Below are 23,162 nucleotides of genomic sequence, written 5' to 3'. Positions count from 1 at the left end.
GGAGAGGAGCGAAAGGAGGGTAAAGAAAAGCGGAGAGAAGTATTGACTTGGGCTTTGAACAGGGACGCTGCGCTTCAGGGCCGACCCCTCTTGTTGCTATGGTTTTTCCAGTCAATCTTAGATCCCATATTCCATGCTCCTCCCTTCTCAACGCCTGTCAACCTCTGTGACAGGGAACTCATATTCCCATAATCCCCTGTAGCGACGGTGGAGAGCGAGTGTTTAATGTGGTCCTGAGCAAATATGTACGTTCCAATCAGCTCTGACAGGAGGGCGTTTTGTGCGGCAGAAAGACGTCCTGACAGAAAGTCATTATTGGAGAGTCAACAGCCTTGACTGATGACAGCAGAGGTCAGTGAAAGGAGCGTCCAATGTGGAGCGCTGCCTGTTTCAGGCCTTTCAAAGTGGAGGGAAAACCGTGGAAAAGAGCATGTCGGATGATTTCACCTTTGGCAAATTCACACGGCATGTTTGCTTGTCTCATCATCAACAAATTTGTAACAAATTGGCCTCAAAGAGCACCAACTGAAAAAACTAAAAGCCACCTTCAGTGTCTGTTTCCATCCATTAAACATTTGAGTGTTGGACAGTGAGAACAGGACCTGTTGTACTTGACTGCCAACTTTTCTCATTTCAAATATCTCGGTACAGTTTTGTACCGCCAGTTGAGCTCTGAAAATACGAACCATATTCTCAAGAAAAGCAGACATATGGCTAGATCCTCTAAGGTGACTCATCAGCTTTCCAGTGAGTCACTCAACATTAGAAAAGTTTGACGTCCACTTAACATCATACTTTTGTCACCTGAACTACAAATTGATTAGTAATCTGACTAGAATATTTGTCATGGACAACAACATATAAACATATATTAAAATATTAAAACAAGGAAGGAATAATAATTTCACATTTTGTTGAAATAAACTTATTTGCTTTCCTGCTGGGAGTTAGATTAGAAGCTCAATATCGCTTTCATGTCTGTATGGTAAATATAAAGCTACAATTGACAGCCAGTTAGCTTAGCACAGAGACTGATAGTATCAATCACCTCATCTAATTCTCTGCACCAAAGTTTCTGTTCCAGCTGTTGTCTTGAGTGGTGAAACAGTTCAGGTGAGATGTTGAGAGAAGACATGCAGATGAAAGGTCTCATCCCATTCATGTCAGTTCATGCACTCACTTTGCGCTGTGTGATCAGCTCAAAGTGAGTGCAGGAATATAACGAACTGCAGCCTCTCATTTACAGAGTCACATTATTAAAGGCTTGCAGAGATTTAATCTAATCTTCTCAATGAAAAAATCATGTGAGAGAAATTAAATTGTGCCTGTGCCATGGGCTGAAATTATATTTGTCATTCCTGTATTGCTTGATGAAGTGCGGTTTGTATTAATAAACGTGCTGTGATAGAGTTGCTGAAGACTACATCTCTATAGCTGGATGTCGTTTCTCTGAGCTTTTAAATTAAGGGATCAGACAGCATGCAGAGACACGAGGAAATTATCATTCTTGAGGCTCAATCTATTTTAGTTTAATCTCGCAGAGAACTAAATAGCCAAACAATAAAAACAGACACCTTGTGTGTGTATTTGAGCCATCAGCAATGAAGCTCATTCCTCATATCATCTCTGCACATGAGAGGAGCTAATTCCTGCTAAATCCTGTCTGACCAGCTGACAGCTCAGCGGCCCATTGGCCCTGCAGGCGGCTGAGTCAGTGAGCTGTGTGAGGGCGGTCACTGCAGCAGCAGCTTGAACCCACACTTAGGGTTAATATGAGCTCGATGTGACCTCAGAGCAACTGCCCAGTTTGAAAAGAGGTCGCAACCTTTTATTGACAGGATCATCATTCTCTCCCCCGCAGACCCCTCCTCCCTTTGTTGCTCCCCCTCATTGATTTCTCAGACAATGAAGAAGATCCTTTGTCAACAGGCATGATATCCTGTGGAGAGTAGGCCCTTCTTGTGTGTGTGTGTGTGTGTGTGTGTGTGTGTGTGTGTGTGTGTGTGTGTGTGTGTGTGTGTGTGTGTGTGTGTGTGTGTGTGTTTGCATGCATGTGCATGTCTGCCTTTAGCTCTAGCTGTTTATAATATGAATTATTAAAATGCTCGACAACAGCTAAGATGAGCGAGCTGGAGCTGAACGGGGACTGAACCCAGTGGATGCCATAGATTATTTGTCTGTTGTTTCCCAGTTTCAAAGCTCCAGTTTTTAATCTGGCTCATAAGGCTACGTACAGCATAGCACTGGCTGAGATTCCCAGAAGTTTCTGTACTGCTTTATGGATTAATCCTTTCTTAAAAGCAGCAGAATAATGAAATATGAGCCTATTTCTGAGTCCTATTTATACACCGTGAGTGAGCAAAAATACTTCAGTGTCTTAAAAATAGCAGCGTAGCACTACACTACTGTTTTTTTGTTTTTTTCTGTGTGTCATGGTCATGCTGACACATCTTTTGGGAATTCTTAAAATGAATTTAAGACTACAGGATGAAAAAAACCTTTCATTTATCCATCTAAATTAATCTATGTATATTATTTCTACTGCACTTGTCCAGATCCTTGTACATGCTGATGAAAACTAACTGAGATGGAAGAAGTGTTCTCTTAATGCATCAAAAGCACAAAAATCATAGATGGCATTTGTTAAATCCTCAGTTGGATGGAGACCAAACAAATGTCAGCTGCAAACATTAGAAGGTTCATTACTCAAGTGTACACGTAGGCTTAAACAACTGTACAGTACAGGCATTATGCATTCTTAATACTCATTTTGAAACATAGCGAAGGTGTTCCATAATTAATCTTGATATTTATGAGTTGGTCTCGCTCTCCACAGCCCATCTTAAACCAGGCTGGCCTGCCACAAGGCCCCTCGGACCAGAAGGTCGTGGTAGTGACGGTGGATAACTGCGACTCCTCTGTGGCTTTGAGGTTTGGTCATATGATCGGAAACTACACCTGCTCCACTCAAGGCAGTCAATCAGGATCCAAAAAGTAAGCAGAAACATCAATTCTTTCATTAGAAAATATAGGATTATTGTTTGTTATAATGAAAGGATTCCATAAATAACCCTTTGGTCCCTAAACATAAATAACCCTTACCCTGCTTTTCATATTCGCTTATTACTTCTGTATTGACTTCAGTAATTTAATAGATTTCTTTACAGTCATCTCATTAAGAGAAATAGTAAACTTGTTATGAGATGAAGTTCTATATCTCCAGGGTGTTAGCTGAGCTTAGCTTTTTTCCTTCATTGGGATGTTTATCCTTTTTTTCTGTTTTCATCTCCAAGGGGGAAAAATAACACTGCAAACTATTTCTGTGATTAATTTTTTATGTGTTTTTTACCCAAGCATTAGTGTTGATGATTATGTGTTTTGGTGGAGGCTGGCAGAGCAAAAACTCATGGTGAGTAAATGTTTGTGTGTTTTGTGTCATCAGATCTCTGGACCTGACTGGACCTCTGCTTCTCGGAGGGGTCCCCAAGCTCCCAGAGGACTTTCCTGTTCTTAACCACCAGTTCGTGGGTTGCATGAAGAATCTGCGTATCGACAACCAGCACATTGACATGGCCAGCTTCATCGCTAACAACGGCACCATGCCAGGTATGCAGCTTTTTGACCTGCTGTTTGGCATCTAAAGCAGATTATTCTTTACTTTATCTCTTAAAACTGTGACTGTCAAACAATGTTTACTGTTAGAGCAGCCAAGTGAGAGGGACTGGCAGAGCAAAGAAACTAACACTGATTGTAATGAGCACAGCAGGGAAGTCAGTGGGAAATGATCATTGTACCTGCTATGAATAGTTCATTACCCTCTGACTCGATGCTATTTTGATGAAATAATGAGGTTGGATAGATCAAACAGATAGATAACCTCTTATTTTCTCCCCCTTCTAGGATGCTCTGCCAAAAGACATTTCTGCAACAATAACCCGTGTCTGAATGGAGGAACCTGTGTGAACCTGTGGGGCTCCTTCAGCTGTGATTGCCCACTCGGATTTGGAGGACGAAACTGTGAAAGAGGTGAGTAGAAAAGTCTGGTTCATCAGGCTGAAAGCGCTCAATCATGAGAGGAGACCCAACACTGATTTTTCTGCAGTTTTGACATTACACTGTCTGTCTTTGTGAACTGAGACTGAATTTGTCATGTGTGTTTGCATTTAAAAATAACAAAAAAATCAAAGGCACTTTAAAATAGCTGTGCTCAGTGCGGTCACTGCTGTGTTCTGGGAATCCTGGGAGTCGATTTTAGACATGGACATCAGAGTAGTTTTAATGCCAAATGTCTGTCACAATCAGCATCAACTGTGAGTATCAAACTGGTTGTGGGTGAATTTTCTCAGGTTTAGATGACGTTGAGTCTGTTTAAGAGTATTTCATATGAACTCTGAGTTTTGCAGTATGTAGCTTCTGTTTCTGTCTCTGTGTTCTCTGGTGTCCGTTTTTGTTCCACCTGATACGTTGCAGCTGTTTTCTGTGCTGATTTATGGTTTACAGCAATTTGAGAAGAGACAGAGGAAGAGAAATGAGCCATGTAAGAGACAGACTTACAAAAAAACACATTTGTTTTTAGTGTAGTGGAACAAATAAAAAAGAATATTTATTCGAGGGAGCTTTACATTTATTTTCATGCAAATCAAATATTAAAGGGGGTTTGGGAAGTTGCTTTGTAGTGAAGCACAGATGGATGTTTGAATAAGAACGAGTATATTGCATAAAGCACACAAATCTGAGGAGAATATGAGGACAGGAGGGTAGAAATGGGACATAATGCAGTGTGATCACATGTTATCACATTTTCTGCACTGCATGTTCTTTCCTTTTGCACTTCACTCCTCCCCGCAGCCAGTAATGAAATCCTCACAGCATCAGGTTTATTTGCCGTCACTAATCGATCATTTCGATTCGGGCAACTCAGGTGCTCTTTTACACGTCTCACAGGGACAACTTAATGAGAAGGAAACTGATGCACATTGGGGCAATGTATCCTTTCATGTCACCTCTTTGACGTGTGAAAGAGCCAGAAAGCTTCTCTTTCAGAGAACATGCAGACTCAGAGTCAGAACACGAGCACAGTGACGCTGAAGTGGAAATGATGCAAATGAGGCAACTTTACAATCACACCGGGAGATGTGAAAATTAGTGGGAGTTTTAATCATACACAGTTTTCACTTTTTTACTCAATGTACCAGCATTTGAAACATGATTTTAAAAAGCCACTGCTCGGTGCAGGTGTCGGTTTGTGAAGCCAGTGATAAGAGCTTTCTGGGAACACCTGATTTGATTTCCAACAGTCACAAAAAGCCCATAGAGTGCACTAAAGCAAAGACTCTTTTTCTCTCTAGTATCTACACCCTCATGAGGTGAGAGTTGCTTAGATGTGTGAACTGGGATGTGAGCAGAGAACACATTGGACCTGCTGGTTGACAGTAATGACTCATTCTCATGTCACCCACTAAGAGACTCGCTGTCTTCATTCATCTGTGTCACTCCTGCATTCTTCCAACCTCGTACTCTCTCTTTATATTAAAAAAAAAAATCTTTTTCCTCTCTCCTCTTTTTACTGTAGTTATGGCTAGCCCACAGCGTTTCCTGGGTAACAGCCTGTTACAGTGGAACAACCTGGGGGCAGCGGCGGCCTCTGTCCCCTGGCATGTAGAGCTCATGTTCCGCACACGTCAGGCCAGTGCCACACTGCTACACATCTCCTCCGGCCTACAGCACAACCTCACGCTGCAGGTAAGAAACACAAACACACAACACGAGGCCCTAAATGCTTGAGGCCAAGTTGCATCATTCGTTATGTTAGTGTCACAGAAATGCTGCAACAACAAGGCCAATTCATCCTCAAGGGTAAAAAGATAGATTTATTACTCCCAGGGTGCTTTAATTAGGAATAAACAAATAATTATTATGATTATTTGTTCCTGATGGACATTGAGTCTGATTTGCAGAGGGCAGTATTAGCATCACATTCTGCAACAGAGAGGTAAAACATGTTTATTTATGTGTGCACGGCAGCCGTCTTCTCCTGAAGTTTCAAAGAAGACACATTAGGAACAAGGCTCCACCTGTTGGCCATCTGAGTTGCAGCACATCACTTGTCACTGACTATTAGAGGACATAAAGACAAAACATGATGAGACACTCAGTGCAACGTCTGAAGAGTTGACATTTTCAGGCCTACTTTTTGAGCATGTCTAGACTGACGCCCTTTTAATGTTGCATAACTGTTCAATATCTATTTCCAGCTCAGTACACCTATGATGTGCCGCAATGTGAAGTTTGAACTTTAACTGGCCGTTGATGTTTCTGTTCGTCATGTGCTTCAGTGCTGATTCTTGGTGGTTTCTATTTTTCCTCCCCTACCTTCTCCTGTTATTGAACATCGGTTCAATCTCCCTCCTGCTGTTTCCTCCCTTTTCTTCGGCTCTCTTCCTGCCTCCCTAGCTGCGTGGGGGTAGTGTGCTGATGGGGCTGCACAGGGGGGAAGACTCGACTCTCTCCCGTGTGGAGGAGGTGCTGGTGAACGACGGGGACTGGCATCATGTACAGCTGGATATTAGCAGCTTGGGAGGAGCAGCAAGCCACCACAAAGCTGTCTTATCTTTAGACCAGGGGCTCTACCAGGTGAGTTGTTGTAGCCCCCTGATGTTGCCATAAATCACATAAGAGAAATTCTTGTAGTTTCACAGCCATAAAATGAATATCATGTACCTTCTCAGGCCAGTATGAATGTGGACGGGAAGCTGCGGGACTCCAAACTGAAGACTGTGAGCGTTGGTGGTTTAGCAAGGCCAGATGGGAAAATTCAACATGGCTTCCGTGGCTGCATACAGGTACGCCCCTTCCGTAGACCCTATTCATTTCAGCATTTTTGATCAGCTCTGAAAGGTTTGGTTTGGTGTTTTTAAAGCATCTAGATTTGGCACAATTTGATTGAAAAGGGGTTTTTAGATGTTTAAATTACATATACAGTACCAGTCAAAGGTTTGGACACACATTTCCATTCACTTTAATGGGCAAGTCTGTCCAAACTTTTGACTGGTATGTAAATGTACAAAATACTCAAATCTATCACTTTCAACTTAATTTATTTTATTTACAATTTAAACTACTTTTTAGTTGCAAATCACACAAAAAAATCATTTAAAAACTGGGCGGTGTTCGAAAAATGTTTTAATATTGTGAGCTTATGCATAACACAATATATTTATACACAACTACAACACAATGCTTTTAGACATACTAAAAAAGTAACTGCTGTGTTTGCAGTAGCCTGTTTCACCAAATCTGCAACATGCAAGCTGCTTTTTCCAACATGACATAATTTCCCCTTTCACTCTGAACATTTCCCAACATGCACTTAAGAGACTGGATTACAGCCTGCTGTCTCCACGAAGCACATATCATAAATGTCATGTAATGAAAAAGACAGCTATCAAACCTCCCATGTGAACACATCCTTCATCACATCCTCGTCATCATGCTTACAACCATAACTGTGTCATGCGTCCATGAAGGCATAGTGTGTCTGTGTCTCTGCAGGGTCTGCGTGTTGGTGGGGCTCTCAGCCTGTCTCAGGCCAGAAAGGTGAATGTGGAGCAGGGCTGTAGCGTGCCTGACCCCTGCAGCTCCAGCCCATGTCCTGTCAACAGCTACTGCAGCGACAACTGGGACCGCTTCTCCTGCACCTGCCTCACTGGTCAGTCTGCAGCAGCAGTGATCAGAAAACATTTTCAACAGCTAGAAGGATTTAAAGCCTTTCAGCTCATGCATTGCATCCCATCACATGAATTAGTTTTCAACTCAAGAAAATACCTTTTATTTTATTTTCCATTGTCATTGCCTTAGAAAATATTATTTCAGCCTATTATTGTTTTTCTGTCTTCAACTGCTTAGTTAAAATGTTTAGTGCACCATTCACCATTTAATTATGAAGTAAAACCAAGTGATCTAATCAAAGTTCCTTTTATATTTAATGCTAATCATTCGATACTCTGTTTTCCACACTGGCAATACCCAGATATGGCAGCACAGCGATTCATTTACCTATGCCTCATCTTTTTATAGGTTACTTTGGCACCAACTGCACTGACGCGTGTGCATTGAACCCCTGTGAGCACGAGTCGAGGTGCACCAGGAAGCCGAGCTCGTCACGCGGTTACACCTGTGACTGTCCCAACAACTACTTTGGCCATTACTGCGAGAAAAAGTACAGTTTTCCACATTTCTGTTAAACTGCATGTGTGCATCTCACACACACACACACATGCAGGAACGATTCTTCCTGCAATGTATGTTTCATCAATCTGCAGGTAAACTGATCAAATGTTTCCCTGTAGGACTGATTTGCCGTGTCCCAGAGGGTGGTGGGGTCACAAGACCTGCGGCCCCTGCAGCTGTCAGACAGATAAAGGCTTTGACTCTGACTGCAACAAGACGAGCGGAGAGTGTCGCTGTAAGGTGAGAGTACATTCATTACTCTGTAACAACGAGTGTACAGATGCTATGCAACATATTAATAACACACAGTGAGCACTATATTATGCTACAATTGACACAGTTTCACCATTTTTGCGGGAAGTGCACAAAAACCACTGCTTTGCCATTTATTAACTAATTTGTTGAAATTCTCTTTTCATTTACTTCTTGAGAGTGCATGAACATAGCAGATAAAATCAAAACCATATGAACATGATGACTTTTCTAACATTATGGAAAAGAAACAGATGGAAATAGATATAGAATAATGAATATAGAAATAGCCTAAATACAGAATAAAATTAAATGGAATAAAAATACTGTAAGAGGGAAACATAATTGAGACACTCCAGATGTTTTTGGCCAAAGCAGCTGGAGTTTGTCTTAGCACTCAGGAGTGAACGTGGGGAGGTAAATGAAAATTTTAAAAATATCTAATCAGCACTTCATCTCTCCTGCTACGTTTCCAGGACAACCACTACCGCCCTGAAGGCAGTGATACCTGCCTGTTGTGCGACTGCTACCCGGTCGGCTCTTTCTCCAGAGCCTGCGACCGAGAGAGTGGCCAGTGTCAGTGTAAACCCGGTGTCATCGGACGCCAGTGTGACCGCTGTGACAACCCCTTCGCTGAGGTTTCTCCTAACGGCTGTGAAGGTCTGAATACATCTGATCACTGTCAAGTTATTGTCGTTTAAAATTAAACATCCATGATTCATTGCCAATTTTACCATTTCCATCCTCATCATCTCCTTTCGTTTCTCCTCCTGCTCCATCTCTCTCAGTAATCTATGACAGCTGCCCTCAGGCCATCGAAGCAGGGATCTGGTGGCCCAGGACTAAGTTTGGTCTCCCTGCAGCAGTTCCCTGTCCCAAGGGAACTCTGGGTATGATGGCTTTTCAGCAGCTCTACAAATTACCATATAATAATGGATAATATGAAAGTTGCCTGAAGCTCTTCCTCAGCTGCAGTGTACTCCTCACCTCTTGTATGATAACTCTCTCTCTCCCTCTCTCCTCCTTCTCAGGCACGGCGATCCGCCACTGTGATGAACACAAGGGCTGGCTGCCTCCCAATCTTTTCAACTGCACCTCTGTCACCTTTAGCAAGCTGAAAGCTCTGGTGTGTAGCGTCTCTCTGTGACAGTTTTGGAAGTTATGTTCCAAATCCCACAATAACATTCTCACTTGTAATGATGTGGAGGTAGAGGCTGATTTGTTTTCAGTTAAAGATCTCCTCCAGGCATGTTTTAAAATACTTAATTTTGAATAATAATATGTTTCTGATGTTTTTTCCAAATAAAACATAAATTACCTTGTTAAAAGTTCCTATAGTTACATGTACTGTTTTTCCCTTGTGGTGAAATTCATAATCTATGAATATGCACATATTTTTTCACATATTCTACTTCTCAGTAAAGTCAATTTTCAGTGTTTGTGCATTGCAGCTTCAAAGTTTAGTTGCATACTGGACCAGGATTGACTTCTAGACTAGTTGTGACACAAAATAAAGCTCATATGTTACAAGTCTTAAACTCAGATTCAGGGTGAGAAAGACAAACAGCTTGCTAATGACAAACTTTATTTAAGCATCCATAAGATACTAAATAACCATGTTTCCTTTTTGTCCACAAGTCTGAAAGGTTTTCCCGTAATGCATCGCTCCTGGACTTCGGACATACTCAGCAGACGGCAGCCATGTTGGCCAACGCAACCTTGCACACAGAGAAATACTACGGCAGTGATGTGAAAGTGGCCTACCGGCTGACACAGAGTCTCCTACAGCATGAGAGCAACCAACAGGGCTTCAACCTCACGGCTACACAAGATGTCCACTTCACTGAGGTGAACAATCACTAGATATCATGACTGGAAACACTCCACACACACACACACACACACACACACACACACACACACACACACACACACACACACACACACACACACACACACACACACACACACACACACACACACACACAAACTGGTTTATGAACAGGAAGTCATGTCTGTCAGCCTCTCTTACTGCAGGCAATTAATCACACTTCATTCACTCTCCGTCGCGGCCTCCTGTCACACTGAACTCTCGCTGTTCTCTGACAGAATCTGGTCCGTGTGGGCAGCGCCATCCTGTCTCCAGAGACACAGAAGCACTGGGAGCTGATCCAGCACACGGAAGGTGGCACGGCGGTGCTGCTGCGCCACTATGAGGAATATGCAAACACACTGGCACAGAACATGAGGAAGACTTACCTCAGCCCCTTCACCATCATCACCCCACACATTGGTGAGCATTCAACAACCCCTAATTGTGACATAACCTTTTCTAAATCAAGTGTCAAGAGGTTAATTAATTTGCATTATATTATTGAAGTGCAATTAGCAGCTTACAGCTCAGATAATTATAGATGTTCTTCTATAATTTCATTTTTTTATTAACTTTTCTTAACCCTCAAAATATAAACACCGAAATGCAGCACAAGACGACATGATTGACTAACTGATAACAGAACAGATAAATTAAGAAAAAGCACAAAAAACATAAATGAGGCAGCCCACAGTAAACAAATCAAAGTAAAGATGGAAGAAATATTTACATCCCTTGAGTTAAACTTCTTTATATGAATCAGAAAATTTCAACTTCCTATTAGAAATTCAAAACAGGAAATTGCTTCCATTAATTTGAAACATTCAGTAAAATCTGACTTTGACTGAGAATAAACCTCGAAGCATGTTACAGCCTTCATCATGAAACAATACACGTCTCAGCACTGCTATAACAGGGACTGAAACAGAACTTAATATGTTATAAAAAATAAAGAGATTTTTAACAGCAGAGCTTTCTGACACTGCCTGTGTTTGTGTTCTCAGTCATTTCTGTAGATCGTCTAAAAAAGATGAATTTTGCCGGAGCCAAACTCCCTCGGTACCAGTCCCTGAGGGGCCCTCGTCCTGCGGACCTGGAGACGGCTGTCACATTGCCTGATTCAGTCTTCCAGCCACCTGTGGACACCAAGGGCCACAGGCACCTGGACGTCTTCCCAGAATCCTCTCTGAGGAACCGCTCAGCTAACAGGAAGAGACGCCATCCTGATGACAGCCAGCAGGATGCTGTCGCTAGTGTGATCATCTTCCACAGCCTGGCCTCACTGTTACCAGAGAGCTACGATCCTGACAAGAGAAGTCTGCGGTAAGAACAGGGCATTTTCCCCTTTGACACTTGATAGTATGGAGACAGATGGAAAATCTCGTACAGAAACAGAGAGTTATGTGAAAACTAACTTTCTAAGTGAAAATTAAACCTAAAGTCACTGTCTGGAATCACACCAAGGACTTTACAGTTATATACCTTGTAAACCAGGTATCATAAAATACATGCCAGGTCCACATAGAGACTTTTTTGCTGGTGGAGCTTTTGTATTAACTAATATATAAGACTGATCAGAAATCTTTTTTTTTTTAATAAATTGTCCCAACAAGCTGAAAGTTCTTATTTGTGTTGGTGACATCTCATAGAAAAGTTGTACACATCATTTGTTTGTAATTTTTTTTTCTTCAGAGTGCCAAAGCGTCCGGTAATCAACACACCTGTGGTGAGTATCACAGTGCATGACAACGATGAGCTGCTGCAGCACACACTGGACAAACCCATCACTGTGCAGTTCCGCCTGGTCACCACTGAGGAGCGCTCCAAACCCATCTGTGTCTTTTGGAACCACACCATACTGTGAGTGTGCAGCTATGAACACACACACACACACACACACACACACACACACACACACACACACAGAGAGAGAGATTAAGGCCACTTTGGGGACATTATATTACTTTCCTGGAGTCTTACACTAACAAAAAACCAAAAACCAGCTTTTCCCAAATTGGGGACATGGCTTTTGTGCCCACTTGCACAAGCCATTCCCAATTAACTTGTCGTATGTCGGAAATACACACAGACACACAAAGAGTCACTTTGAAAACTAACTGCAGTTGTGTCTTCACATTGTCCTCTGCACTTTGTGTTTTCTGTCAGTGCTGGTAAAGGTGGCTGGTCAGCGAAAGGGTGTGAGGTGGTTTTCAGAAACAGCACACACATCAGCTGTCAGTGTTATCACATGACCAGCTTCGCAGTGCTCATGGACATCTCCAGGAGAGAGGTGAGAGACATCAAACTTTTAACCTTCCCTTTTGATCCCCTCTGCACTCCGCCTCAAACTTTTCTATTCATGCCGTTTGTGACAGAACGGAGAGATCCTGCCAATCAAAATCCTGACGTGGAGTACGGTGGGAGTAACGCTGGGCTTCCTCCTCCTCACCACCATTTTCCTCCTCTGTCTGAGAGCCATGCAGTGCAACAAGACGAGTATAATCAACAATGGAGCCACTGCTCTCTTCTTCTCCGAGCTCATCTTCATCCTGGGCATCAACCACGCCGACAACCCAGTAATGAATCAACTTCTCTTTTCTTTCTGTTTCTTTACTAAATATTCTTCTCTTTCATCTCTTGTTTTAATCTCTGTTTCTCCTCTCCACCCCCTGCAGTTTTTGTGCACAGTCATCGCCATCCTTCTACACTTCTTCTACCTCTGCACTTTCTCCTGGCTCTTCCTGGAGGGGCTGCATGTCTACCGCATGATCAGCGAAGTCCGAGACATCAACTATGGACCCATGAGATTCTACTACCTGATTGGTTGGGGGGTGCCTGCCTTCATCACTGGTGTGAACCCTCATATTAATCCCGTAAAAAAACACATCAGTGTACCTGCTATATAGGGGGAAATCCTTTAGTTAATGTTTTGTAGTATGTTAAATCTCTATAAAGCAGCAGATTCTCAATATCATGCCAGTACATTACAAAAATCAACTTGTAGAGACTCAAAATTTCATTGAGATAAGGAAGTGTGATCCGTCACAGAGAAAATTCTATTTCAGTTGAAGTTTTATGATTGTTGCCTCGCAATGCAAACCGGCACTCTTGTTGTTTTATTCAGAGAGACTCCAACATCCCATTTTAATTACAGTAATGATTAAATTACCCTTCACATTACTCTTCTCATAACGTCTCGTTTGCTTATGATTTGTCTTGCGGGCTTAATTTACAGACATAATGGTTTGTGAGCTTTTCAACACATTGACCTCACCTACATTAAAAAGTAGTAAATTCCTTTAGATGAGAAATGGTTTCAACAGAGGTTAAAGAAGAAATGAACAGTGTTGCATCAACAAACAGAAAGCAACATAAATGTATTGTAAATGTCTGATGCTACCTCCAGGTTTGGCGGTGGGACTGGACCCTGAAGGCTATGGGAACCCAGACTTCTGTTGGCTGTCGATGTACGACACTCTCATCTGGAGCTTTGCTGGACCCATCGCCATGGTGGTGTCGGTAAGGCAGATCCTCTATTTGTCATAAATAATGCTCATCCCATGATGTAAACAGAAGCATTTAATAAAATAAATAGCGTTGTGCACTGGCAAGTATTATCTAATGTTTCCATGACAGGAGTGTGCATGCATATCCAAACCAAAGAGAGTATGTGCTGGGATGAAAGTGACAGATAAAAACAGACTACTTATAATTTATTGCACCAAGGTGACATTTCAAGCACTACTGCTCTTCAGTAGACTGAAAACGGTGGTGGAATAAATTATAAGTGGCCATTGAAGCCCTGCAGTATGTGAGCTGTTTATCTGCTTTTATCCAGAATGTATAAAATGCTGACTCATGATTATCTCACACAAGCAGCACTACAGATATTATCACAGTGAACACACCTGTCACTGTTCAGCTGAATTGCTGTCAGCACGTGTTAAAGTTCACTCAGCTGGAAAAAGAACATTGAAAAGGTTCATTTGTTGTTCACTTTCACAAATTCCTGCCTAAGTAGTGATGCAGTTTGATATCATTTCCACAGATGAACATCTTCCTGTACATCTTGTCGTCCAGAGCCTCCTGCACACTGAGACATCAAAGCATCGAGAAGAAAGAGACCCGAGTGTGAGTGTCACATTTACCCAAATATAAAGACAGACAATGAGAGAGAGTGAGAGTCATTTTGCTGAAGTACTTTTATTAGGGTTTTTTTCTGGTGTTGAAAAAGATGTAGCACATGTTGTCAGTTTTATCACCATATTCATCTAAAAATTCCCAGCTGAACCTTCCAATCAAACAAGTAAAACTGGACTAACAACCATCTAAAAGATGTTAGCGATGGAATTTCCACATGATTTAATGACAAGCACGTTAGATCATTTGTTTCCTCTGATTCACTCTAAAAATAGCTCAATTATTTCAATAACTAAATCTGAGTCATAAGTGTGCAAGATTTGAGATCAGTGCAGGACAGACTTCTCTAAAAAAAAGATTCACATCAGAGATTTTTTGTCACCAGAATCCTTTCCTCATTTTTTTCTTAGTTTTCAATTTTGTATTTTTGTCCTTTTTTCTGTGATTTCTAGTCACTTATCATCAAACTCCATCTTCAGGCTATTGAATGCATAGAAATCATCCCAACAGCTCCTCCTAACTTCTCTCTGTTTTCTCTCTCATGTGACTCATATACTGCAGCTCGGGCTTGAAGACTGCAAGTGGGGTTCTCTTCCTGGTGTCAGTCACATGCTTTCTAGCGCTCCTCTCTGTCAACAGCGATATGATTATCTTCCACTACCTGTTCGCTGGGTTCAATTGCGTGCAGGTGAGCCCTCCGATTCCCCCCACAACAGCTTTATAGGTGGATTTTTGTCCTTTCCTTCCTGACCTTCTTCCGTTTTCTGTCATCCAATCCAGGGTCCCTTTGTTTTCTTCTTCCGCATTGTCTTCAATAAGGAAGCGAGGAATGCCATGAAATACTGCTGCAGCCGCAAGCGTCCAGATCATATGATTAAATCCGAAGCTTCTGTGAGTCCTGCGCCGCCAACTCAGAGAAAATACCCTATTCAGTCTGACACCTCTGGGATGTAGAGCTCAAATTAGTCACATGCTCAGCGCACTGTTGCTGGATTGAAGACTGAAAAGATGAAGATTGAGATTTTAAAACCATGTCAAGTGTATACACATCTGTCAAGCTATAGTCACTACCTTAAAAGACAAGAGGCTATATTGAATAGTTTTGTGACAGTCGACAAATCCCAGAATTACTCATAAACAACACACTTAGGAGGAGGAGTTTAGGAGCCGTTTTTTATTCTTAAAACACTAATCTGTCCTTGTCTTGCTGTACTTTTAGGGCTACAAATGCAACACCAACTATATGGACGGCAGGTTGTACCACCTCCCCTTCGGAGACTCCAGTGTGTCTCTGAACGGCACCATGCAGAGTGGCAAGAGCCTGCAGAGCTACGTACCATTTGTCCTGCGGTAAGGAAAAAATATGAAAGATTAATACCCAGCATTAACGCTGTGACTGGAAAGGCTTTAACCTGATTTCTGTGTTTTCAGGGATGATGGGTTAAGTAACAGTCAGGCGCACATTGCTCTGAACGACCATGCGTCACTCTTTCGTGAAAATAAGGAACATTTGGATGGTACTTTCCTCTCTTCGTATCTCTGTATATTTACACACACATACATATTTTCACCTGCACTGACACTTTACCTGCATCTTGCTCTCCATGTGTGTGTAGATCGCGACAGTGACTCAGACAGCGACCTGTCTTTAGAAGATGACCAGAGCGGCTCCTACGCCTCCACGCACTCCTCTGATAGTGAGGACGAGGAGGGCCCCCTCCCTCCAGAGGAATGCTGGGAAAGCCTGGCGTCCAGTGTTGGCAAGAGACCACAAGCAAATGGTACGAAGAGCTCAATCTGAACCTTCATGTTTTATCATTGTATTCAAGTCACAATGATATTCTGAACAATAATTAGGAAAAAGGAAATCTTTGAGAAAACCCAGATGATCATTAAACAAAATGCACAGCTATCTGAAAGTATCGCCTTCCTTCTTTCCCTCCTTCCTTCATCAAAAGACTCTTAACTCTTCTTGTTTGGTGCATGATAAAAGGGATTTTTAAACAGTCCCTGATGTTGTGCCTCTGATTCTTAATCAAAACAAAGATGGTAGCCAGAAATTACATCTTTGCTTTATTTGTATGTGAACCAGAATGATAGAATTATCTTATTATATATCATTGTAATTTTCCAATATTTTATATTTTCATACAAAATAATACAATACAAAACATATTTTGCTGTGTTTATATGTAGAGGAAGGACATGTTTCATTTCCAGCATCTTGGATAGGACACACAGTCACAGTTTAAGTTGTTCTGTGCAATATACAGAATATGTTTCATACAGTCATTCAGAAACTAGTGATACAATGGAGCACTTGAAAAAAACCTGCCCATGTTACCATTAGAGATTTTTAAGATGTTCATTAACACACTAGTATAATATTCATTTGTCCCCGTTTCCCAGACAACAGCCTGAGTAAGATGTACTGGCCTTCAGATTATGCACCACCAATGAGTGACAGTGAGCTCACAGCTGCAGACAGACTGAAGACAGAAAGTCCGGCCAATTCTGAGCTGAGCCATGGCCGCGACACCCGGACGTTACCAGACGACTGGACGCAGGACTCCATGATGGTTCTGCTGCCTAATTTGCCAAACTTCAACGCTCACCCTCACAAAGGTGAAGTTCAGCTTACACCTGCAGGAGTTAGAGATTGTTTAAAGTGCTTAATGTATCTTAGATAGTTTCACTTGTCCTTAGTGCAGTTCTAAATTATTCCACCATATTATTTGGTTTTACTGATATTTATACCGTTATTTTAAGAATGAATATGAGTAAATCACATCTTGTTTTTATGCTGTGCAGGGATCCTAAAGAAGAAACAGCTTTCTCCAATCGTAGAGAGGAACGGTTTCAATCGAATCCACAATGAACTGTGTGAAAACCCTCCAGGCACAGTGTCGTCACAGGAGTCGTCCGGCAGTGACAGACGAGCCGGGCCACCCAAACCTAGCCTCCCTGATCAGCTGAACGGTGTCGCCATGAGCATCAAAGCTGGGACGGTGGATGGTGACTCATCAGGATCAGAGTGAGTATCAATATAAGCTAAGATCTGCAGAGCCACATAAAGATACAAAAAACAGTTTCAGATACTTGTAGGAATATCCATAAACCAAATCAACTGTCAGTAAAGTTTGTCCAGCGTTGTTTCTGTATGTCATTGTTGCGTTTGTCTGTGTACACCTTGTGCTGCTGTCCTCAGTGAACGTTGTTGTCCCAGTCTGTCTCATTTCCACCTAATTATCTTAAATGTTAACCAAATGAAGACAGCACCTATAGCACGACAGAAATGACTAATTTAAGAAGACAAGCTGCAAGTTTAATAACTGCTACAGCTGTCATGTCTCATCCTTGTCAAAGGAACATCATGAAATCTCTATATTTTATACTCCTGCTCATGTAGTGCAGAGAGAAGTATTAGACATGCAACTCTAGCTTTCTAACTCCCTTTTAAGGCAGTTGATGATGGACAAATCCACAATCAGTGCAAAGCAGTCTATTATAGCAAAGTTGTCTAGTAATTTAAAAAAAAGTTGTCTCATTGCAAGCAGTAACAGAAATATATATTTTATATATATATATATATATAATATATTTTGATACTATTGCCAATACAGCACCTGACTTTTATTATCAGTAGATAAACAATACTTTTTTTCGCCTTGTTTTACTGCAAGAAAACATTTTTAATGCAATAGAGAAAAGTTCTCAAAAATAAACTGTTGTTGAACATTTGATGCAAACCCTTGATACTGGACAGTTTTCAGTATGCAGCTCTAAAGTCATCTGGTTTAACAGATGGATGCTGAGAGGGAAGCTTAAGAGAGAGAACGTCCATTATGCACATGTTTAAAATATCCATCAGAATTGCCTGCTATCATCTGTTTACCTTGTGAGGCAGCTGCATTTGTGAGATCACAATATAACGTGAGAATTCATCTTGTCAGGCTTCAAGTTACGAGCTTGACCAATCACCGTTACAAATCCAGCTGCCTCGCAAGATAAGACGATGATAGACAGTTGGTTCATCCAATCACCTGGCGAGTATTTTTTGAAAGCGTCTGCTCTTTTCCAAACTGTTTCCATGGACGCCTTCTCAGATGGTTCCGTGTAACAAACCATCTGGTGCATCAAGTTAATTGTCTGCTGCATGAATTACTATGAGTTAGAGCACTGGATGAGAACAGTGGAGTTTAACCTGCTTTACTGCACTGATCTGTGGATAAAAAGCTGCAGCTGCATGTCTAAAGGTTTAGTGTATGTTTGTACTACTTTAAATGAGTCCAAAGACACAGTGGACAGGAGGAATCTCACGTCTGGTTAAGGCATGAACATATACGTGTGTATTTATGTCTCTCAAAGGCATTTTTAATCACTCAACTCTTGAAATACAGTAGAGTTTATTTACAGTAAAAAATAAACTGTAGTTTACTAATCAACCTTCTCTGCTCCTTCTCTTTCCAAAAAAAATCATAGATTTTTATTCTTTAATTTTATCCCATGAAGCACTGATCCTCATTCAAACAAATCAGGATCACTGTCTTCAGATTGGTGCATCATTTTAGCATCTGCCATCCATTACTGTGTCTGTGTGTGTGTGTGTGTGTGTGTGTGTGTGTGTGTGTGTGTGTGTGTGTGTGTGTGTGTGTGTGTGTGTGTGTGTGTGTGTGTGTGTGTGTTCTTTCTTGTGCTGTGCTGCATTGGTCCACCCCCACCATCCCATCCTCAACTCACCCTCCTCTTTTTCCTTCTCCTCCTCCCCTTCCATTTTCACCCTGTTTCCCAGCAGCCACTGCAACACCTCCATATGACTGCACTGATGGAGGGGTGTGTCTTTGCAGGTCATAGAGCCTCCTTCCTCAACACTGACTGCAAAAAGGGAGCACCGGACTTCCCCTTAAAAAATTTAAAAACAAGTGGAAAAAGAAGGAATCTCCCACCCTCATCAACATGATCCTCTGAAGGAGTCTCTGTATGTGTGTGTTTGTGTGTGTATGTGTGTGTGTGAGTTCATACATGTGTGCCAAACCTCAGGAGTCACTGCACTGGCCCGGGCTCGAGCACACTGATGGAACGAGCATCACTCTCCCTTTAAACAAATGATTTTGTTTACATACTTGAAGCAATGCACTTTTTTATTTACCACCCAGATTTTCTGTTGTGTTTTCTTGTTTTGGTAGTTTTTTTGTTCCAGGATATATATTTTGTTTTGAAGACTGTGGAACAATAAAGAGGTCATGCTTTTCGGGTGGGTCATTTAGCCGTAGACTTGCAAACATTCAGGGAAATTCCTTGCTTCATACATAGCTACTTTTTATGCTTACGTCACTGTTGGAGCTGTTGGTGCCAGTCTGAGGTTTGCTCTGTGTCGGAGATCAGAGGTCAGACTCAGGTTTTTCCAGTTACTTTTGTGTCCAAGAGGCACAAATGGACCATTCCCACCCTGAAGCGAGCCCACCACTACAAACAGAGGCTCTTCACAGATACATGAACTGAACTTGAAAACAGGGAGGAAAGAATCGCTGGATCTGCTCATCACTGGATGCTCCATTATAAGCTATTTCTCATTAATGAAGGATGATTTCCCCCGAGGCGACAGCTGTTGCAGCTGGAGAGACTGACGGCTTTCTGCACTGCTCAGCCTTCATTCCCTCACATCAACGAGGGTGCAAACCTGCATGTGCAGACCTAAAAAAAGACTTAATGAACTTTTGTTTTCCTTTGTAAATCACTGAGAGCATTTTTTTTACGGACGTAAAAAACGCTCTCGTTCTTCGCTTCATCTGAGAGATGAACGCATTCATTTCAGTTCAGTGACTTAACAGCTGTATTTTATAGATTAGCTACGGAGCTTTTGTCTTTTGTAAAATAATGAAACACATGAAAACTTGTGCTGTAATACTATTTGAGCTGTAACCCATTTTTACTGTACAGAGGAGCCTGTAAATGGAACATATCTCTAAATGAATCATCTAAGTAAATATGTACACTTCCTTCACACACTCTTAATACCCAGGAGGAAATGATCTTTTATCTACTTTCAGTCAGATTGATGTGATGTGTGGATGCCATTTTTACCAGCTGTATGAATTCAATGTAAACATTTAAATGTTATTGCGATGCCATAAGAATCACTCGCAGGTCAATCATGATATTTATATCTACTCTGGTATCACAACAGAGGATTGTCTCTTTTACTCCGCCGCTCCTGTTTTTACTGATTAAACTGTTTTCTACCATTTCCATCTTACCTCAAATTTCTATCAGTGCCAAGTCAAATCACATCACTTTTTTAAAATGTGGTGTTTTTTGTTTTCCTGTATAATGTATTTTACATAAACACACAGCTGTTTGTGGATGTGAGGGTACTGTTTGTACATACAAGTGGAATAATCAGATATTTTCTATAAAAAAGTACCAGCCAACAAACATCTGTTACATGAAGTCTGTACTATTTAATGACACACAGAAGGAGAATACGTCTCCATCGTAGCTCATTCAAATCTCCTTTATAAACCAGATTTTCCTGAAAACAAGTCCAATTTACTGAAGTAAGCCTGGCTTGAATGGAAATCCTGCTTCATGAGACACCCCTTTGATGCTGAAGCTTCCTGTTTTACTGTTCTTATCTGGTGTGTAAACCACCACAACCACTTTTGCAGATGTTAAAGTGTAGTGATACAGGTTAATCTCTGGCTGGCATTTTTCTATGTGGATTAACTTTGTAAGGGATTTCACCAAAATTCAATGAGTAAAAGAGACAGTTACAGTTTTTAAGATGGTGGTATGGTTGTGTTTCTGCTCTCACAGGAGCATTTAATAAAGCCAAATATGACAATATTAAACTGTAATGATCCCTGCTGGAGACTGAGTTGTTGCATCAAAAATAAATGAAGCAAAAAGTCACCATGCACCTTTCAATGGATGTAGGGGAAAAAGACAACGTGAGAAGAAAGATGCTCATTCACAGACTCAAGTTTATGATTTCCAAAGTAAAAGAAACATTGTACATCAACTCTGAAATTTGAACAAATGAAGAAAGTTGTCAAATTTCATTTTATTTTGTCATAAAACAACAATGATAGACTTTTCAGATTTGATTTGATGGTTTCTGAAAGATTCTCCTCAGTTTGGTTTACAGTTAGGAGAAATTTTAACATGCCTGAAATTTAAAGGAATAATTCATAATAAAACATTTTAAGTAAATATTCTTTTTTGCTTTTTGCTGAGAGTTGGATTTTTTTGGCTTTCATATCAGCAGAAACAGCTGACCGGGCTCTGCCCAAAGGTAACTCTGCTTTTAAGAGTTGCTGTAAAGCAGATTTTATACCCATACTCTCTAGCTTCATATTTACTGTAACATGAGAGCGGTAGACCCTATCAGTCCTTTCATATACTTTATCTAACTCAACAGACATTTTCCAAAATGTCAAATTATTCCTTCAGGCAGCAGTAATTGTGCTATGACTTGGCCAATAGTGGGTCCCCAAAACCTACATGGTGTATTAAACCTCAGTACTATTGGCTGCTCCAGAATCTGCAAACTTTAGAGCAGTGGTTCTCAAAGGGGTCTCATGGAGGTTTCAGTGGGTCCCCAGAAAAAATGGGAATAATCTATTTTCACCATAAATCCATCCATAATTAACATAACAGAATTTATGACTATGTTGGTTATGGGTTTCATACAGTTTTTGTAATAAAACAACTAAAAGCAAAAAATCGTTTTGGGGTCCGTGTCAGTTTAGGGGTCCTTGACATGAAAAACTGCTTTAGAGGGCAGGCCTACCTAGCTGGGCCTATAAGTGAACTCCTACACTGGATTGTATAGTGAGCCATGTAAAGCTTTCTGCTCAGGCTTAAAATTAGATTTTAATAAACTATTCTTAAAAAAAATATGAAACAATCAGAGCCTAAAGAAACACATGAAATTCCACTACAGCAAACTGAGACATGAAATATGTCTGACGGAGACTTCAAGTTTCTAAGTAGCGTGCCAACAATGTAACGGTTTGATATAAGCACAATAATTCTGACCAATGAACTATCCTGCACGTTCCGGAGGAGGAAATACACTTGATGTCTGATGACTTTGATCAAAGCATTTTTTTATCATCATAAATCTGTCATAATAAATTGATTCAGTACTGTACCAACTGACAGTTATAATCTTGTTAAACAAAATATGTGATTTAGAGGATCATTTCTTCAAGTAAGTAGTACTAACTAAGTCGTTTTTTGGGCTCTCCAAAATTTCCCTAAATCTGTCCAAACCGACTATACTTTCATTCACATGACGGGTGAGGAGGTTTGTTGTGATTATCCAAATTGTTAATTCTGAAAAATGTGACTCATCATGGGGGCTGCTCTGATGATCGGATATTGACAATTACTGTGGTTATAAATGTTTTTATCATTTAAACACAAATATTTTAAAGTATGAAAGTTGTCTTTGTCAAACAGCAAGCACACCTTTAGGTGGCAGTGTTTTTAAATCGACAGACAGTATTGTAGGATGCAATGAAGTTGTTTTGCATTCAGGCTCATAAAAATGTCACTAGATGGCGCTGTTGCTGCTTACCCGTCTGTTCATCACGCTCAGCTCTCATCTTCAGATACAGACACTTCACTTCCAGTTAATTAACCGTCCTTTTGAGCTGCAGCT

General features: G+C 41.1%; 1 protein-coding gene across 1 annotated transcript in view; it reads left to right on the top strand.

Annotated features, from left to right (window-relative positions):
* Window positions 1-19,423, top strand: part of celsr2 (cadherin, EGF LAG seven-pass G-type receptor 2) — a 57,355-nt gene extending 37,932 nt beyond the window's left edge. The window contains exons 6-34 of the mRNA XM_053316633.1: window positions 2,837-2,994; window positions 3,443-3,606; window positions 3,901-4,026; window positions 5,573-5,742; window positions 6,454-6,633; window positions 6,729-6,842; window positions 7,552-7,708; window positions 8,077-8,218; window positions 8,349-8,469; window positions 8,958-9,141; window positions 9,270-9,371; window positions 9,513-9,607; window positions 10,120-10,329; window positions 10,591-10,774; window positions 11,359-11,677; window positions 12,047-12,214; window positions 12,521-12,644; window positions 12,730-12,930; window positions 13,030-13,204; window positions 13,761-13,873; window positions 14,403-14,485; window positions 15,056-15,182; window positions 15,275-15,385; window positions 15,714-15,844; window positions 15,926-16,011; window positions 16,111-16,275; window positions 16,904-17,119; window positions 17,306-17,528; window positions 19,287-19,423. Of these exons, the coding sequence (XP_053172608.1) occupies window positions 2,837-2,994; window positions 3,443-3,606; window positions 3,901-4,026; window positions 5,573-5,742; window positions 6,454-6,633; window positions 6,729-6,842; window positions 7,552-7,708; window positions 8,077-8,218; window positions 8,349-8,469; window positions 8,958-9,141; window positions 9,270-9,371; window positions 9,513-9,607; window positions 10,120-10,329; window positions 10,591-10,774; window positions 11,359-11,677; window positions 12,047-12,214; window positions 12,521-12,644; window positions 12,730-12,930; window positions 13,030-13,204; window positions 13,761-13,873; window positions 14,403-14,485; window positions 15,056-15,182; window positions 15,275-15,385; window positions 15,714-15,844; window positions 15,926-16,011; window positions 16,111-16,275; window positions 16,904-17,119; window positions 17,306-17,528; window positions 19,287-19,311 (4,374 nt within the window). The 3' untranslated portion in view covers window positions 19,312-19,423. The remainder of the gene's footprint in view (window positions 1-2,836; window positions 2,995-3,442; window positions 3,607-3,900; window positions 4,027-5,572; window positions 5,743-6,453; window positions 6,634-6,728; window positions 6,843-7,551; window positions 7,709-8,076; window positions 8,219-8,348; window positions 8,470-8,957; window positions 9,142-9,269; window positions 9,372-9,512; window positions 9,608-10,119; window positions 10,330-10,590; window positions 10,775-11,358; window positions 11,678-12,046; window positions 12,215-12,520; window positions 12,645-12,729; window positions 12,931-13,029; window positions 13,205-13,760; window positions 13,874-14,402; window positions 14,486-15,055; window positions 15,183-15,274; window positions 15,386-15,713; window positions 15,845-15,925; window positions 16,012-16,110; window positions 16,276-16,903; window positions 17,120-17,305; window positions 17,529-19,286) is intronic.
* The last annotated feature ends 3,739 nt before the right edge of the window (window positions 19,424-23,162 follow it).

Source organism: Scomber japonicus, chromosome 3 (genome assembly GCF_027409825.1).
Source record: "Scomber japonicus isolate fScoJap1 chromosome 3, fScoJap1.pri, whole genome shotgun sequence".
NCBI lineage: Eukaryota > Metazoa > Chordata > Actinopteri > Scombriformes > Scombridae > Scomber > Scomber japonicus.
This window is presented reverse-complemented; position numbering and strand designations above follow the sequence as displayed.